The sequence below is a fragment of the Lygodium microphyllum genome, chromosome 24 (assembly GCF_053477565.2).
Source record: "Lygodium microphyllum isolate KBCC chromosome 24, Lygodium_microphyllum_v1.1.10, whole genome shotgun sequence".
NCBI lineage: Eukaryota > Viridiplantae > Streptophyta > Polypodiopsida > Schizaeales > Lygodiaceae > Lygodium > Lygodium microphyllum.
In genome coordinates this window covers 85,642,840-85,663,991 of record NC_141158.1, presented here as the reverse complement: position 1 = coordinate 85,663,991, position 21,152 = coordinate 85,642,840, and the positions used below count along the sequence as shown (strand labels likewise).

At 35.1% G+C, this 21,152-nt stretch overlaps 1 protein-coding gene across 2 annotated transcripts; it reads right to left on the bottom strand.

Moving 5' to 3' along the window:
* Window positions 1–13,434: 13,434 nt before the first annotated feature.
* On the bottom strand, window positions 13,435–19,530 carry LOC148015320 (uncharacterized). 2 transcript variants are annotated; one of them, XR_015688454.1, is made up of 3 exons: window positions 19,186–19,530; window positions 13,687–13,831; window positions 13,435–13,597 (listed from the first exon to the last, which is right to left on the bottom strand). XR_015688454.1 is itself a non-coding variant. In XM_087665927.1 (2 exons), exon 2 carries the CDS (start codon window positions 14,951–14,953, stop codon window positions 14,339–14,341), a length of 615 nt encoding a protein of 204 aa, XP_087522053.1. In that variant the 5' UTR covers window position 14,954; window positions 19,186–19,512; the 3' UTR covers window positions 14,244–14,338. The 2 variants fall into 2 exon arrangements, 1 of the variants encoding a protein (XP_087522053.1); XM_087665927.1 differs by lacking the exons at window positions 13,435–13,597; window positions 13,687–13,831 and adding an exon at window positions 14,244–14,954 and having other exon boundaries at window positions 19,186–19,512.
* Window positions 19,531–21,152: the final 1,622 nt, after the last annotated feature.

The following is a 21,152-nucleotide window of genomic DNA, read 5'->3' as shown; positions in this document are numbered from 1 at the left end:
CAAACTTTGAGGGTGGTTCACACACAGTACCAAGTTCCATTTTATTTTTCTTTTTTAACGTGCTCTCTATAACACACCTTTAATTTGTAAATTGAATTAACCTAATCGTTGCACCCACATAATTAATAAAATGTACTTCGTAAATTTCAATTTAAAATCAATTGATCATTAATTTGTAAAAGGAAACCCTGGCATTGTACGAGCACATGGCACAATCACCCACATAATTTTGTAAATTAAAATTCACCCCTGATGTTCACCGTGCACGCGTACATGTGGTGCTGGAGACACATTTAAATTGTAAATCAAAATGAGCCCCCCCTCCCCCCCCCCCCCCCCCCCCCCCCCCCAACTATCACCCTTGCATGTGCTTTGCACCAAACATCATCTAATTTATAACAAGGAAGTACATTTGTGGAGACCATTGTCCAGTCATGTCCAGTCTATATGGATTTTGGGTTGCGAACTACGACTCATTATGCATTAAGGACATAATTTAACAATGAACTGTTGGTAATATCAGTTGTTATTAGGAATTCATATAGTTCTCACCCACCCACATCATTACATCTTAGGATGACAACATGTGCTTATGGGATTTGGGACTATCAATTAAATGGTAGTCTTGTCTGTCATATTTGTTGTTAGTTTGGTTATGTCATAATGAGTTTGTTATGGTTTTTTTGCTAAATTCCAAGTCAAGGATATGGTGTGACTTGATTATATTTTCTTTGGATTGCTTGATTAACGGGGGATCAAGATGTCTGTTTATCTACATATCATGAAGCTATCAGTTGCACGTGTGTGAAGGTCATGTCGAAAGTTTTTCATAGGAGGCAATAGTTTGCTTGGGGTTTTTTGGTTTAGTCTTGTCGGTCTTGTTCTTTTCTTTAATTTTTTTTCTATCTCAGTTGTGGTCTATGTATTGGTTTTTTGTAGGAATTCCCTACTTTGTTTTCTTGGTCTATGTGTTTTTCTTGAATAATTTGAATGGCACGCTCTAAACCCCCTACACTTGTGATTCAACATCTTTCTCTTTCGGTCCATGATTATTCTCTCCTACTGGATGCTGATTGCATTTGTAAGGCTAGTCTTCTCTTCATCTTTTTGTGGCCTTGAAGTTCCTTCCAGTGGATGCAAAACTTTGTTACTCTTTTCTAGAAATTTACAAGAAGCTTTCGAGCTTGGTTTATGGATGTTGTTTCTGTTTATCCCTTGCCACTCTCAATGAGGCCATGTTCCTACCCTTTACAGCTTCCCCTGTGCCTAGTGAAAATCATTAATTATCCACTACAAAAATTCTTGCCTTGTTTGTAGAAGGAGACCTCTACTCCTTTGGTAGTGAATAAGATTATCATCAGCTCAGGATTATCGATGGCATATATATCCCTCTCCCTATGGAAGCAACTATGCCAGTTTCTCCAAGACCAGGCAAGCCTACATCTAAGTACTTGTCCACGGAACTATTCACACTACATCTGCCAAAAATCCTTGAGGGGGTTAAATTTAACTGGACACCACTTCTATTGGCTAAAATGGATTAAAATTTTCAGCGTGTAAAAAAGGTTCAACTCAGTATTATTTTCTATGGGATTTTTCTACAAAAAATAATTCAATTGTCACCTGCATCTACCAAAAATCCTTGAGGGGGTTAAGTTTAACTAGACAACACTTCTATTGGCTAAAATGGATCAAAATTTTCAACGTGTAAAGAAGGGTCAACTCAGTACTATTTTCTATGGGGTTTTTCTACAAAAAATATTTCAATTGGCACCTCCCCCAGGTAGCATTCCTGTGCCTAATCCTATCCCACTTCCTCAACAGTCTCCTCCTTATGTTTCTTCTCCTCCTCCTATGTAGCCCAACTTAGATTTAGTACATCTTCCCCTTGTTAGGTTCATTCGTAATAAGCACTACACGGAAGGTCCTCTTGATCTTGCCCCTGTTCCATCGCCTATGGTACAGTCTCCAATGCTTGAGGTTTCTACTAGCTCCCTTCCTCCATTCCTTGCATGTCCTAATTTGTTTGTAGTACAACAGGAAGGTACAGTGGATTCACAAATTCCATCATGCCTCTAGGCATTGATTTACTGGCACCCTGTTTTTCCAGCTCATGTTAAATGCCCAAATTACAATGGAAATAGCTTTGAATTCCAGTCTCCAATCTATCTATACAAGAGTTTCTACTTCTTTATAGGACAAGGTGGATTTCTTAACTTGTCAATTGAGCAAGGCACTAGAAGATTTGACTTCAGAAAGGTCTGCCCTAAGTGACATACATAAGCAAATGCAAGGAGCTATATGTTTTAATGGATTCTCAAGAAGCTACTATTGGAGAGTTGGAAGTTAAAGTTACAAGCTTAGAGGTAGATAAGGTGTCCATTACTAAAGAGAAGGATGATGCTTTGGTAGAGATGCTTACTTTAGCCATGAAGCGTAATGTTTGTGAGGGTGCACTAAAACATGCCCATGTGACTGTGGAATCTCAACATGAGCATATTGATGAGTTGCAATCTAAAATAATTGCCCTCTCTATTCCTCCTCCTACTCCTATTATTCCCTTTGTTGTGCCTTCTAAGGAGTAGTTGGAAAATTTACAAGAACAGGCTAGGTTGTGTGATGCCTTTGCCAAGGTGGAAAGGTTACATCATCATATGGATTGTGTCTAGGAAGCTTTTACTCATTATAGTTAAAATGTCTCCCCTCCGCCCTCTTTTTGTCTTAAATATCATCAACAAAGGTTGGCTTTATATATCTTTTTGAGTAATCTGGATTTACAGTCTTTAGAGGATGGTTGGTAGGATCTTTGGTCTAGTGATTTGCTTAAATCAATGTTTGACAGAGCCTTGGATGATACGCATTATCCTCAAGTCAAATTTCTCCCTTTCATATATATTAAAAGGGATTTCCAGGTTCCAAATGAGGAGGATTTGAATATTTATGTGGGGGATGTGGTTTTGCGAGCTATATTGTATGTACATTCTGTGGAGTTTGATCTTGTGGATGGTCTGCAAAATTTTCATCGACGCATATCATGGTGTAGAGGAGTTGATTGGCATCCTCCTCCTTTGGATGATGTTGTTATGGGTCCACGTTGTCAATAGAGTACTTTTTATAAGTCTAATATCTACCAGTTGCGTGCTAAAGTGTTGCAATACATTGCTGATAATCCCTAGTTTACTGAGGAGTTCTTCCAAAATTATAAATTACGTTGTTCTATTTATCCTCATGATCTCATTTCCTATTCCCTCATTACTACTCGCCTTCCTTCTTATATTCATCTTCTTACTACTAATCGTGATTCCATTCCTATTTTATCTTTTACCCTTGCTTTATCCCCTCATATTCGAGTTTTTACTTCATGCTCTTTTATTGTTGCTAATCCTACTACGTCTTCTCCTCCTACAGATCCTTCTCTTGTTGTTCCTCCTATTCCTTCCACATTTTGTTACGAATCACTATAAGCCTTTTTAGTATTATTTCCAACATCATTATCCTTACACTTTTTATCTTTCTATGATCTGTCATATCCACCTCTTCAATGTTCTACCCTCATTCCTATTCCACCTCCTACATAATATATCAATCTTCCACCTCAATATGTATTAGATACTCCTAGATTTGATAATGACATCCTTCATCAACAATATTGGACTTTACATGATTCAACAAACTAATTTGAACGCTCAGAAGACCATTCCAAATCTGACTATAATCCTAATGAGGATGTTACTATTCCTCAAATGGATGTGCTATATTACTTTGCACAAGCATTTCCCACTAGACTCGTTATCTTGTTGGAAAGGATGTGTCGTTTGCAATTTCTTTAAAATGTACCTCTCCGTTTTGTGGATGAAAGAAAAACCCTAGAATGTCTCAAGCTTAGCAGGAAGTTTAAGAAGAAATAACTTCATCCTACATAGCAATGGTGTAGTCTTTGGATGTATCATCTTTTTGATGAAAATTATCCTTCTCTTTAGCTCTCCATTTTTGGGAACCACTACTATTCAAACTACATTTTGTTGTGTATTTGTGGGTGTTGTGTTCTACATTCTATGTGTGTGGTGTGTATGTTATCCTTGTCATGAGGAGATGATGAAGTCATTGTTGAAGAAGATTGAAGTTGATGTTTGATCAAAGCAGGTTGGATGTTGAAGTTAAAGATTGCTTGGATGACTATGTGCTACCATGTAGAAAACTTTTATATCCTTTACTAATTTGTTTGATTCTCAGTTGACATACTAAGGATTTATCTATACTTTAAGATCCTTTCTTTCATCAATGTGTTTGCTAAATCCAGGTTATTTTAAAGAATGGATGGAGTCGTGATTTATTGTTACCTACCGGATGATTGCTGATGAAGATAAAGTGATGAGCTAGTATTTTGAGCTTTTATTCTCCTTTTCTAAGGTCGCAAGGACGCTCCTTGATTAAGTGCGGGATTATGTTGAGTGCTAAAATCACTGTATTTTTAGCTATTTTTTATTTTGGATGGTTTTTGGTTAATATGAAGTGTGTTGATTGATTTTGGATGACTTTGGAAGTGCTTTGGGATAGTTTTATTATGTTTGGGAGAGTCATGATGGGTTTTGGTTGAGATTTGATGATTTTAATAGGTTTAGGATGTGTCTTGATAGGATCAGTTTTGCCTCTATTTTGATATGTTTTCTTTCTATCGATAAGGTTGAGATTGTGAATGAGTTTCTTGAGGAATGATTGAGAGCATGTTGAATAGTTTTGGATCATTTGAAATGGTTTTGATTTGAAGTTGTATGGTTTTATGCCTTCTATTGAGACCATCTTTGGTGTTTTGTTGAGCTTCTGTAGAGCCTCTATTTCTATTATGTTTGCCATTGTGAATATTTTATGGGATGGATGTTCAACTTCGAAATTTTTGTAATCTTGGAAAACGAAGAATAAAAGCTCAAACTAGATCAAAGAAGCAAAAGAAGTAGTTGAAGAAGACTCGAAGTGAAGACTACAATGATAATGATAGTAGTGAGCTCTCAAGAGACATTATAGTGGCTCTAGTGACTCTCCATATCAAACATACCTCTTGGGAGGGATATCCACAACCAAGAGAGGGTTATTGATTGTAATTCCATTGTACTATTGAGTGAGGATATGTGTGAGAGAGATAGAGTATAAGAGATAGTCATTCTATGATTAAAAATATTGTATCTACATGAGAGATTAAGAGAGGACTATGAAGACAATGAATATGAATACTATGTGATGAAATTCCATTCAAAGCGAAGCATTCTTTTGTGTTTTTATGGTTCTTTGCTAGATTCTATGAAGAACGTGAAAAATGTGATCAATTTTGTTAAAGATAAAGCCGTGGAGATTCTTTTTATGATGTTGCGTGAAGATTTGTTGTGCGTGGTGTTCTTTTTCCTATTGTGGTTACATAAATAATGAAAACAAGCTTGTTAATGAATATAAGATAGATTTTCTTGCAACAAGATCCTTGTCTCCTTGGTGTTCTCTTGAGAGCTCCATAAACAACTCTCACATGGTGGGAATATAGATCATTGGAAACTTAGAGGACTACAAGGATTAGAATGGTGTGCGAGTCATAAAAAGTGATCAAGCTTATTTTTGAGAGGGTTGTGTGGAAGGATGATATCAAAAATATCTTTGGTGCCTTTTTCGAGTTGTAAATGGGGACCAATTTTAGTAAATAATGTAATACTAGCGTTCCTGGCGCGCTTCACGTGCAAGGAACGCTATCCCGCTTCGCGGCAGCTTCGCTGCCGCGAAGCGGGGTGCGAGGGAAGTGAAGCTGCCGTGCTATCGCACGGCAGCTTCACTTCCCTATCGCACAGTGGATAATGCTATCACAAAAACATCACATGCTTTACTCTCCTCTACTCACGACCCCTCTATCTCTCATCCCATTTACACCTCCCCCCTCTGTATCCACACTCACTCACTCACTCAATCACACACACACACACACACTCTCTCTCTCTCTCTCTCTCTCTCTCTCTCTCTCTCTCTCTCTCTCTCTCTCTCTCTCTCTCTCTCTCTCTTACACACATGTATAAAAGGCCAAATATGCATTTGCATCAAAGAGTACACAAACTCATATATACATGCAATGACCATGCACCAAACTTATAGACTTGTATTTATACTTGCTCTGCACAACAATTAGAAACAACTTGTATCCTTGGATGTTACATGAGAAACAACATTCCTACAGTGAAACGAACCACAAATAAAAAGATATATGAGCCACACCACAAATTTAAGTTTGTCCAAGCATTGCATGCAAACTCTCAGTATTAATAACCCACACAGGTGAAGCAAAGCCCGAAACCAAAGTTTCTTCTAGAGACTGCACCAATAACCTTGCACCACAATTTCAAGTATCAACAAACCACAAAGTGTCACTCCTTGATTGTGCCTATGCATGCACATTCAAATGTGACAAAAAAATTTACAATTCCCATAGGGTCTAACCAAAACGAAGCTTTCTTTTCTTTGAGAAATAACTGGGAAGTTTTCCACTCTCCAATATAGCATGGCCAGGTGAAGCAAGTTCGTTTGCCACTCTTCGTCTTGTTGATAGTACAAGGGACATAATAGTAAAGCAAAGCCTAGAACCGAACCTTGCCCGAGAGCCGAAAACTTTGTACCATAAATCCAAGTATCAACAAACCATGAAGTACCACTTCTTGATTACACCTATGATAAATAGATATAGATACATCTACATCCAAACACTACAAAGATGTTGAAACTTTCCATCGGACCTAACCAAAATGAAGCTTTCTTTTCTTGGAGGAACCATTGGGAAGAATTCCATTCTCCAACATAGCATGCTCAGGAGAAGCAAGTCCCATTGCCACTCTTCGTCCTGGTGATGGTACAGGGGACATGATAGTCTTCCCTCTCTTTCTTGCGCCTAAAATTTTAAAAGCTCACAACGTAAACATGAACGCATCCAACAATCGACAAAGATCACTTAATAGTGGAATAACAATACCTGGCTTAATATTTGCAAACCACTTGGCAGGCATTGTCACAGCTTGATGTAGCGTCACAAAACAACTGAGGTCCTTAAATTCATATGCCGGCCACCCCCTCGGTATCCTATCAGTATGAGATCGCCGAAACCTCTTGTCCTGCTCAGCTTCACCCATATGCACTCGAAAGCACTGAGTATACCCACAATGCACCACCTCAATAAAGACTGGAAGCAAAATCTCTATGTTGGCATCATCATACAAACGCTCGATGACCCTTGCAAGCGTTCTTCTTATAATATCATCCGTTGTCACTGCGCGCAAGTCACACTGCAGTTCCTTCTGATACTCAGAAGCTGGATAATAACCCCAGCTTGGAGTAGGCATCTGCAAAAGTCAAGCAAACACTTATATACAATGTAGGGAATATATACTCAATTACCATCGAGCATATGCCAACCGAATACAGCTTTGAGGCCATCTCACATACACACTAAGCAAGGACTATAAAGCCATCAAAATTCAATAGATACATCTCTAAAAAAATGCAAGCATATCTTCTACTCTCCAAAAAATTCATCTCCGTATGCATCTTTGCAAAAAAGCAATGCACCTCATTGCATCTTCTGAAGTACCTCCTTGTACACAATGTTCGTCGTGACATTCATAGTGCTCCCATCCTCATCCAATAACACCCTCACACCGCATGAGGATTTCACCCTTGAAAATGCAACATACAACTGTCCATGTGTAAATACTGGTGTCTTTAAGTAAAGACCAACAACAGACAATGTTTGGCCTTGCGACTTATTAATCGTCATAGCAAACGCCAATCGAACAGGAAATTGCCTCCGTCTCATAGCAAATGGAAATTGCAAGGTGCTAGGAATAAAAGTGATCCTAGGAATAAAAACTCGTTCCCCTACATTTGTCCCTGTTATTATTTCAGCATCTATCACCTTTTTATTGAATGCCTTACACATCAACCGTGTACCATTACACAAACCTTTTGCTGGATTTAAGTTCCTAAGTAGAATAATAGGTGCATTCATCTTTAGCAACAATAGATGGGGAGGAAATCCACCTCCAAGGTCCAGTGTATTCAAATACTCTATAGAGTACAAAAATGAGCTATCACCCGTCTCTGCAATTGAATCCGCACTATAGTACTGTATAACTTCTCCTGGCATCGATTGCAATGCACAATGATTCAAAGAAGCCACCTCTGTATTCCGCGCTGCAAGTATAGCACACTCACTAAAATATGCCCCAAAGTCTCTCACCACGGGCGCTTCACCATACACACTATTAACCAAGGTTTCAATAGAGCACCCTTTCAATACCATGCTAGATGGAATATGTAACTTATCACAATTCTCTGTAATACCCACTCCATCCCCTATCCCTTGAATCCAAGCAACAAATCCATTATCCATTACACCACCAACGATTGACATCCTCATATTCCCAGACAACCTTAGCACCTTAACGTACTGCCATAAATGAGAGCAACATAGTGCCGCATTAGCAATATCTTCACGGGAACCCTTCATCACGACGGGCAAGATTTGCCTAAAATCACCCCCAAGCAAAGTAACCTTTCCACCAAATGGTTTATCACAGCTCATAATATCTCTTAAAGTTCTATCAACAGCTTCAAATGCAAACCTGTGCATCATGGGAGCCTCATCCCATAAAATAAGACTCGATTGTCTGAACAGTTGAGCAAGCTCGCTCTGAACAGGAATATTGCAGGTGGATCGATTACATAGATCCAATGGAATTTTAAATCTCGAGTGAGCAGTACGACCGCCCTGCAAAAGCAAAGCAGCAATGCCAGATGATGCCGTTGCCAACGCTATATGACCATCACTGCGCAACCTAGCAAGCAAACACTTGTAAAGAAATGTCTTTCCAGACCCACCGGGACCATCCAAAAAAAAAACATCCCCAAAATTTCCACCAATGGCATCTATAACTGCATTATATGCAACCCTTTGTCCATCATTCAACATTGCCTCCATACAAACACAAACTCTACGTTGCTCTAGTCTATCATATGCATATTCATATTCTAAAAGAGGGTTAGCACACAACTGAGAATCTGTTCGATGAGGTTCTGGCAATCCATCAAAGTCAGATAATCTTCGTCCATGTTGTCGCAAAAGATCCTGAAGATGCAATAAAGCCCTGTTTGATGCCTCTTGTTGTAGAATTGCAGAAGATATATGCACATGCTCTAGCTGTAACTTATACAAAATATCCTCCACCATCGGTGACATAAACCTGTCCCAGAGCTGACCAGGCCGTACAGGCTCACAGAAGACCAAAATTGCAACAAACAAAGCACGCAATTGGGCACCAATGTGTATAGATGCAGCCTCTTCCAAGCACACAACACACTCATCATCACCCTCTAACATGCCCTTTGCAATGCAAGCTTCCTTAAAGGTGTTGTACACCACGTTGCCAACAGTACGCAAATCATCAAAAGACATACATCCTGTAGACACTGTCAAGAGCATTCGCAAGTAATAACGCTCACCAGATGTGGGCGGCACAAAGTATACTCGACCACACGTATTTCCACGCTTTCTCTTCGTCCATACCTTTCGTTGTGCATTCCACACCCAATACACTGGGAAGTCTTGATACCGAACAGCTCGAGCCTCTGGATGAATACGATTGCACACAAACCATTCCGTAAGAGTAGTTTTCCTGATATCTTCATTCTGCATAACATCTGATATATTGTCTGTATCTTGAAATACCACATAATTCTCATCAGGCAAGTGCACCTGCAACCGCTGTATATCAGGCTTCTCATTGTGCAATGCATAGTCATATATTCGCCAACACGCTTCCGAAGCAAAAACATACCGTGCATCTAAATAACTCTCGATCTCATCCACTTCACGAATGGTCGTACCATTTAACCCTGAGTTTCCAACAGAAAATTTAACCGTTGCACGATCATGTCCCTTGTATATATACTTATACAAATACTTAACAGCTGCCACCGTTGAGCATACCTCAACATTTATATGTGCATTGTATTTTTTACTCAAGTACGAATTGTATGGAACAATCCATCGATTATCAATAGTATTACCCTTTATTGTGACTGTATTTCCATCATCTCGTCTTCTATAAACAGGATACCCAGAGCTATCAATAGTTGTTACATTCACAAACCCCCGAGGGAATTTTTTAGTGCATCGACCATTGCGCATGCAAGGGCTCTTGGGATTCATTACACCGCAAGGACCATGGACATTGCATTTTGAGATAGTTTCAAACAAAGCTGAAAACTTTGCTCTATCAGGAAACTCAGCACAAACAAATCTATCATAATGGCATGCTTCAGAGGGTTTAAAAGGCTCCTCCAAAATTAGCAAAGTATGAGAATGTGGTAGCCCCCGCTTTTGAAACTCAATCACACTAACATAGCCTGCAACATTTCCAAACAGACTCCTCTTCAACAATGTATGCATCATATCAGCATGTTTTTAATGGAATACCCGAGCAGTCAAATCAGGACGATCATAAGCAGTCTGTCCAGGCAACAAAGCATTAGTTATCTCTAACCACTTTGGATTACATGTCATCGTTATAAACAGATCAGGTTTTCCCTTACTTCGCACTATAGCCATGGCATCTTGATACAACTGATACATGTGTCTTGGCCCACCAGTAAAAGAAGACGGCAAAACCACCCTTTTTCCAATAGAGGCACCAATAATCCCCATCGACCCATCATCCATCACTCCCACCATATCTGCTAAACCCCTATAAACTTCCGAGCGTAAAACTGATTGATTTTGACGACACCAAGCTAACCTACATTGCTAAATACTACAATAAGCATCAACAATAAATTGTTGCAACAATCGGCCACCCCGCAACATGCACACCTCAGTGTCCTCACGCACTTGTAGTCGAAATGCATAAAATTGCATCTGAGTAACACAGTCCTTATTAGACAATCCATGTATATTAATTGGAACATTAAGACCACTATAAGGTACCTTTACATGCCAACCATCATCACCCATAGGAAAAAGAAGAACGTATAACATTGGCATATATGCCCTATGCAAGTTTGAAATAACAATACATCGTCCATCCCGACTATAAACATGTATGTCTCGACGATCAAGAGTATTCTCATCGCCTTGTCCTGGCATGATAGCTGCAACCTCAGTTGCCACTGGAGCTGAGTATTGTCTATTAGCATGTTGAACCCCAAAAATAGTCATTCTCAAATCATGCAAGGGATTGTTTTGCAATTGCATACCCACGGATCTAAAAGCTTGTGCATATGCATTGTGTTGATGCATCATAGACTGAAGCTCCCCAAGCAAGCTTGGCAATAAATTAGGCATAGCATCCAACCGATTAGATAACTCATGCTCACTATCATAAACATAAAGTTGTGCAAATCTTGGCCTTTCTTGTCGTTGCACATTAGGAATCAAAGGGCCTATACGATGATAAATGGAGCCATGCACTCTAAAGGTATAAGAATTTCCCACAACAGGCAAAAGGTCATCAACATTGGCACCAAGCGACACAAATGCAAGAGCACTATTATATGCTCGTATATTATTTTTAAATACTCTACTTTGAGGATGCATACCATGCAACAAATCATGCAATAGTTGTGGTGGATATTGCAACTGTGGTAACATTACTTTTCCATTTCGGCAACAATGTTTACCAAACAAAACTGACCCCTGCACTTGAGCCTCACATCTCCACAATTTAGCTGAACATCGCTCACACATCTCAGAAAGACTCCCCATGGAATGCATAATCGGGTCTTGAAATAGCAATATTGTAGTTGCAGGATGAATATCCATTGCAGGCAAAGCATGTAAAATGGAGCAAAAACCCCCATTTCGAGCACTAAAGGTTGGAGCATTATTAACACGTGACTCATTAATCACAGCATTCCCTAGGTTTTGGTGATTTTCAGCATCACAATCATAATCATTAGCAAATTGCTGCTCAATCAAACTGTGAAGTCCCTCACGAATCAAGCTATCATGATTTAGAGCCCCTCCTTGCAAAACATTCTGACACTCAACTATAGTAGAACACATCTCTTTATACCCCCTCTGGTCATGTCTTGCGATTTGAGCCCTAAGCCTAGCAATCTGTCGTCGTCTATATCGTGTAGAGTTGAGTCTATGCCTATGAATACGCAACACATAATCCCTGCTAGTTCTCTGATTATTTAATTTTAATTTTAATCCCATATTGTTTGGATTCTCACAAAGCCTGCACATCAAGAGAAAACATGCATTATTTCAAGCAGAGACTTGATTGGGATTAGTCTTTCCAAAAAGACTTAAAAGCAGAATCAATCTAGAATCACATATTTACAAACTCTTGAAAAGAGAAAGAATACACAATCTTATTCCAATCCATAGCAAGTACCTAGACATTGAAACGTATTTTATAGAAAATATTACTCTTTGATACGTACTACATTGCAAGACATAATAATTATATCTATAAATAAACTACTATAGATCAATGTTTACAAACACTTTAAAAGAAAGAAGAATGTATCACCTCCAATAAATTGAACCAAACAGTGGAGAAAGAGAGAGAGAGAGAGAGACAGGGAGAGAGAGAATATTACAATTAGACCATAGAATTAAAAAATACTACTCACATGCATTACACCATAAAAATGAATAAAGTTATATATCCACATTGTTTGATATATGATATCAAGCGTCAAGAAACAGACATCACACCACACTGTAGATACCCAATACAGTTTACTTAATATAGCCTCGTTACAAAAGAAGGGAGCACACATTATCACAAAAAAAGCAATGGCCCAAGCATTTCATATCTTCATAAGCGAGACAACAATAGATCATAACCTTCATCCAAATGTTGAAGAGAGAGACAAAGAGAGATCAAACCTCAAAAAAGAGATATCACATCACATCGTTACATTAAAACCAATATACAATATAAGCTTCACAAAAAGGAAGCACACATCACAAAAAAAACATTGGTCCAAGCACTTTCAAGATATAAGCGAGACGATAATAGATCATAAGCCTCAGCCAAGAAAATCCTCCTCAATTGGGATCGTTCATTTGACGACTCAATTGTTGTAGCAAGGCATTGAACCTATTAACATTCATTTGGAACTGCAAAAATGGTAGTCATCTCCAAGCCCCCAAAATGATGCCCACATATCATTCAACAACAAATTCATCAACCTACTTGTCTCAGAGACAATTGCTGAAAGTTCCCTCACTTCACCACCCAAACCACTCGAGACTTGTTGAAGAACACTCTGGGTGTGCTTTGTCTCGCACACAACACCATGCAAACCCTTAGCTTGTTCATGCAATTCTGCAGAGTAAATAGCAAGTGCATGATCGACAAGTGTAGTTAAATTCGTCTGCAATTCCATCAATTCATTCATCTTGGTCTCGAGGCGTTTAAACTCCAAAGAACTTGAAGTAGCCTTTGGGTTTCTTCGCATCGTTGATGTCCTTGTGGATTTACTAACATGCCCTCCCTGTTGCCTCGCCACTTCTTTCATCTTTCGCACATTAACTTTATTGACTCCATTAAACTTCACATTTTGGCTGCAACAAAATACACAAATGACTATCTCCCCAACCAGAACACAATACCTTGGTGAAAATACAATTATTAGAATAACTATCTCCCATACCCATGCGAACGGCTCCAAGCAGGCAAGCGTCGAAGAGATGATGTGGTGGCTATTTTCTTTGATTCAACCAAATCAATTGCATTCAATGGAGTCGAATACACTATGTCTGGAACATCGTCCATAGCTTTGCTTTGTTCCATAATGACTACACGAAACTTTCAATAGAGTATAAGAGTCCCAATAGAGAAATCTCAAAGCCTAAATCAAAAGCGTATTGGACTCAAAGACAAAAGAATATCATTATTATATATATCTTACTTAATATATCTATCTAAGCGAGACAATAATAGATCAACCAATAAACTATTACTATGATAATAGATCAACATTGGTCCAAGCACTTTCAAGTAAGATGCAAACTATTAAAATGAGATTAAAAAATCTTAATAATTTGAAAGGGATAAACAATGTTTTTTAAAATAAAATGGAGATTTTCATCAATCGAATATAAGACACAACTCATTTAAAAAGTCTTACAAAGTAAATATATATATATATCAAGCATGTGGCGATTTTCAATTTGAAAAAGATAGACAATGATTTTCAAAATGGAGATTTTCAAGGACGTGCTTACACAGCGACGACTCATCCAAGTTAACATTGCCAAAAACCTATCTAATCTAGATAAACTTTGAAAGAAGCAAATTGCACATCAAGGGCAATGCTCTCGAGTGAAAGAAAATGACCCCACACGGTGATTCATCTGGATTAACATTGCCGAAAACCTATTAAGGGAAACTTTCAAAGAAGTAAGTTGCACATCAAGGGAAACATTTTCATTCTTGTGAGCAATTAGCTCACATACGCCATCCTCTATACGACCAGCACTGTCAATAAGATCTTTCATCTTCTCATCATGATCCTCCAAGGATCCAATACGTGGCCAATACTTTCCGACGTGTTCATATATCTCCCCTATGTAACCCTTGATTTCTTCCAACTCATCCTGTATCCTCACCCCATCACAAAGGTTTCCTTCGTATTTCTCCTCCAAAATTCTCTCAATCCTTTGTAGACGGCTATCAATGCTCTCACCAAGAGAAATTGAAGCCCTTTGACGTCGAAATAGTGCCTTTACTTGCTTCTCAAGCCCCTCCAAGCGATGAATGACTCTAAAAAAACGAACAGAACTTTCATATCCTCCAACATGCCTAAGTGCACGACGAACTGTCTTCTTCCTTACAACCTCTTTCCCTTTACACACATTCATTTGCACACTGGGAGCGCACTGCACAACATTTGCTACAGACACATTTATTTCCTTCATGCTGCGCAAAACACATGCGTCGACATCAAGGTGCATATCAACTATCCTTATCTTATATTAAAAATAAAGATAAAATAACAACCATTAACAAAACTATATAGCTATATAAGAATAATAATAATAAAATAACACAATTTGTTAGTAATAACAACAACAACAATAATAATAATATAATATAATATATTAAACAATCTTACATCTTTATCTAAATCTAAATCTAAATAAAATAATACCACAACAAACTATAAATAATCTACAAACTAACAATAAACTAATAAACAATACAACAACAATCATCATCATTATATTTTATATTATATAATATCCAAATAAAAAACAACAATATAACAACATTATTATATCATATAATTATAAAAATCATCATATATTAACTAATATAGATATAATATCTATCTAAACAATAATAAACTATATAAGAATAATAAGAATAATAATAATATCTAAATAAAAAACAATAAACAACAAACAACAACAATAATAAAATAAAAATAATCATAATAATTACTAATAAAAATAAACAAATAACCTTAAATCTTAAATCTTAATCTTAAACTAACTATTAACTATCTAAATCTAATGTAATCTAAATCTAAATCTAAATTCTAATTCTAAATATAATAATATAATATATGATATGATTATGATAATAAACTAACAATAACATCATAATCATATCATAACATAACATAATTACTAATAAATAATAATTACTAATAAATAAATAAACTATAATAATCATATGATAATGATAATAATAAAATAATAAAATAATAACTATTTAACATTAACATTCACATTAATAAATACACTAATAGTCTTGTTTATCTAAACAATAATTAACTATAACTATTTAACATTCACATTAATAAATACACTAATAGTCTTATTTATCTAATAATAAACTAATAATGTCTAAATAAAAAACAACAATAATATAATAACATTATTATTATTATATTATATCATATAATTATAAAAATCATCATATATCATCATCATCATATAAACAAACCAATAAACTAATAAACTAATATAAACTAACTATCTATCTATCTATCTATTTAGATTTAGATATAATATCCATCTAAACAATAATTAAAATAATAATAATAAACTAACTAATAATATCTAAATAAAAAACAATAATAACATAATATATGATAATCTTAAACTATAACTATTAACTATCTAAATCTAATCTAATCTAAATCTAAATCTAAATTCTAATTCTAAATATAATAAAATAAAATAATATATATGATATATGATATGATTATGATAATAAACTAACAATAACATCATAATCATATCATAACATAACATAATTACTAATAAATAAATAAATAAATAAACTATAATAATGATAATGACAATAATAGTAAAATAATAATAATAATAATAATAATAATGTTATGTTAACTATAACTATTTAATATTTAACTATTTTTCATTATCATTATCATTCACATTCACATTAACCATTTAATTATTTAACATTAACATTAACATCACATTCACATTCACATTCATTCACAATCACACAACAATAAATAAATAAATAAACTATAATAATGATAATGACAATACTAGTAAAATAATAATAATAATAATGTTATGTTAACTATAACTATTTAATATTTAACTATTTTTCATTATCATTATCATTCACATTCACATTAACCATTTAATTATTTAACATTAACAATAACATCACATTCACATTCACATTCATTCACAATCACACAACAATAATAATAAAATAAAAATAATCATAATAATTACTAATAAATAAATAAAAAATCCTAAATCTTAAATCTTAATATTAATCTATAATCTTCTATCTTCTATAACTATTAACTATCTAAATCTAATCTAAATCTAATCTAATCTAAATCTAAATCTAAATTCTAATTCTAAATATAATAAAATAAAATAATATATATGATATGATTATGATAATAAACTAACATTAACATCATAATCATAACATAACATAATTACTATTACTAATAAATAAATTAACTATAATAACGATAATGACAATAATAACAAAATAATAATAATGTTAAGTTAACTATAACTATTTAATATTTAACTATTTTTCATTATCATTATCATTCACATTCACATTAACCATTTAATTATATTTAACATTAACATTAACATCACATTCACATTCACATTAACCATTAACATCAATAACAATAAACAACAAACAACAATAATAATAAAATAAAAATAATCATAATAATTACTAATAAACAAATAAATAATCTTAAATTCTAAATCTTAATCTTAATCTTAATCTTAAACTATAACTATTAACTATGTAAATCTAATCTAATCTAAATGTAAATCTAAATTCTAATTCTAATTCTAAATATAATAATATAATATATGATAATCTTAAACTATAACTATTAACTATCTAAATCTTCTAATCTAATCTAAATCTAATTCTAAATTCTAATTCTAAATATAATAATATAATATATGATAATCTTAAACTATAACTATTAACTATCTAAATCTTCTAATCTAATCTAAATCTAAATCTAAATTCTAATTCTAAATATAATAAAATAAAACAATATATATGATATATGATATAATTATGATAATAAACTAACAATAACATCATAATCATATCATATCATAACATAACATAATTACTAATTACTAATAAATAAATAAATAAATAAACAATCATTCACAATCACATTCACATTCATTCACAATCACAATTCACAATTCACTAATAAATAAATAAACTATAATAAACAATAAATAAATAAATAAACTATAATAATGATAATGATAATAATAATATTATGTTAACTATAACTATTTAATATTTAACTATTTTTCATTATCATTATCATTCACATTCACATTCACGATCTAACATTAACATTAACATCACATTCACATTCACATTCATTCACATTATAATAACGATAACGATAATGACAATAATAATAAAATAATAATAATGTTAAGTTAACTATAACTATTTAATATTTAACTATTTTTCATTATCATTATCATTCACATTCACATTAACCATTTAATTATATTTAACATTAACATTAACATCACATTCACATTCACAATCACATTAACATCACATTAACATTCACAATCACATCCATTCATTCACATTCATTCACAATCACAATTCACAATTCACAACTATTACTAACAATACAATCACATTCACATTGACATCCACATTAACATTCACATTTAACATTTAACATTTAACATTCACATCCACATTAACATCACATACAATCACATTCACATTTAACATTTAATATTCACATCCACATTAACCATTTAATTATTTAACATTAACATCGCAAACAATCACATTCACAATAACTAACAATTCACAATTCACAATTCACAATAACCAACAATAACTATTAATTAATAACAAACAATAACTATTAATAACTATAACTAATAATAACTATTAATAATAACTATAACTAACAATAACTATTAATTAATAACTTTAATAACTATAACTATAACTATTAATATAACTATAACTAATAATAACTATTATTAATTAAATTAAACTAACAATAACTAATAATAACTATTAAACTATTAATAACTATTAAACTAACAATATAACTATTATTAAACTAACATCTATTATCTATTTCTATTATAATTATTAAATAAACTAACAAAACAATTATTAATTATTAATTATCATTAATTAATCTATTAAACTAATTAAACTAATTATTATAATAACGCGGGGGGGGCACCGGGCGGGACGCAGGCAGCGGGGAGGGAAGGTGGGACAGCGAGAGGAGGAAGAATGCCCGCGCGGGACGGCAGGGGGGGGGGGGGGGGGGCGACAGCGGCGGGCGGGATGGCGGGCACCAGGCGGGACGGCGGGGGGAGGGGGGGGGGGGGGGGGGCGTGGGGGGGGCAGCGGGCGGGATAGCGGGCACCGGGCGGGACGCAGGCAGCGGGGAGGGAAGGCGGGAGAGCGAGAGGAGGAAGAAGAGGTGAAGGCAGCGGGAGAGCGCGAGGCGGCAGCGACAGGGAAGGCGGGAGAGAGAGAAGGTGGGAGGAAAGGCGGGAGAGAAGGTGGGGGCATAGGCGGGCGGGATGCCGTGGGAGGGGCGAGCGAATTGGGGGGGGGGGGGGGGCGAGATGCCGTGAGAGAGAGAGAGAGAGAGATGTACCTCGACGGCAGCAGCGATGCACCTCGATGGCAGCGGGAGGGAGGGAAGCCTGAATATCCTCAACGGCAGTAGACGAAGCTCCTCAACGGCGGCAAGACGGAGGGAAGCTCTGAATCTCCACCTCAATGAACGCAAGCCTTCTCCACCTCAATGAACAGAAGCCTTCTTCACCTCGATCTCATCTATCTAAAATAGATCTAAGTAATCATGAGAGAGAGGGAAGACGTGGAGACGTGGGGTATTAAAGCCACCCCATGCATGCAATTCAAATAAAGCCACCTCAATGCATGCAATTCAAATTCAAAAAAGGTTTGGAAGAAAAGTGCAGGCTTGGGAGCAAAATGGAGGTTCGGGAGATAACCGAACCTCCAGCCAAGATAATAAGTAAGATAGATATGGTAATGCACTTAATGACTTTTGTCAATCAATAGGGGATTCTACTCAAATATTTGTCCTGTTTTTTAAAGAAAACAAAAACAAAAACATAAGATTCGTTAATTTGGGCTACTAAAAAGACGACATCATGACCTCTTTTATTTCAAGTACTGGCATTTACTATGCATAGTAAGATAAATGCCCAAATTTTTCCTATAAATGGGGTTGGTCATTGACATTGAGTTGACACCATACTTATAACTACATTATTCATGACTATACCACTTCACATTTATTATTGTGTGAACCTTGAATGAATCCTTTCCTCTTCTATTACATGACCTCACTATCCTATCTAATTTTGATCCCACTAACACCTAGTCAATCACACCTCTCATATTGTTTTCTCTCAAATTGCACCAAACTTGAGACATTCCCTACCTTTTATAACCTATTAAAAAAATGTAGATATCTTGAAAGGGATAAGTTCTAATTACAAAGCTTTCTTAAAAGCGTCCCAAAAGTTGCCTCAAAAGCATCACCAAAATAACTCATGAGCACTAGTTTTAAGGTCTATATACTCTAGCTTGAATCTTTGCAAATGAGTTTATACAACTTTAGGACATGACCCTATGCAAGTACATTTAAATTTTGGAGCCTTTTCTTGAAGTTTACTTAAACCATATTGATGAATTAAGACAACATTTAGCAATTTACTATCTCATAGGTGTTCTCAAGTACAATGCAAAACACTCACAACTAGATCAACTTTTGCAAAATTTGATTACATTTTAACCATATATATTAGATGGATTCCTTGTGGTGGTGAATGAAGATAACCTTCACCATTTATCTAATCATGGTTTATATTTTGTTTACATGAATTTTATGAGAAATATGATAAAACAAACAAAGATTATAAATGGCCTTAGTCTTGAGCAAAGTACAATTCCTTGAGCACACATCTAATGCTTTTAAGAAAAATAACATTGAAGTGGTTTTCTATATCTTGTCATGTGTTAGTTACCATCACAAAGGAATATTGCTTTTGAGCCTTGGCTTAAATGTTGGTTTGACGTCCACAAGGTTATGGTTTTTTGAATTTGTGATCATTTCTTTGCCAGTAAGCCTACATTGAAAATATATCACTTTACTCTAGGATGCTTTTGAACATCATTTCTCTTTCAGTGGCATCTTTTATCAACGTCAATTTATCCACAGACATTGGATGCAATTATTTTACTTGTAATAATATTCAAACGTGCCTAGAAAACAAACTTATGCACTTCCCTTCCTTTAGAATAGATTTTTGTGTAAAGAAACATGGTGGCAAAGTTCAATCCTTTTATTAAACATTAAAACTTCAAAAGCAATTTTTAACATAGTTATTAACATAATGTGGACGTGCTCAATTTCGAAAACTACAAGATTCTCATTGTGGGCACATCAACTATTGTACCAACATCCAAAGAAAGCATTTAAAAAATATGACATGCAACTTGTGGTTTTGAATGACAAGGAAAATTTTAACAAAATTTATCAATTGAGTGCAATCAAACATTGTGATTACAAAGTGCACAAACAAAATCTAA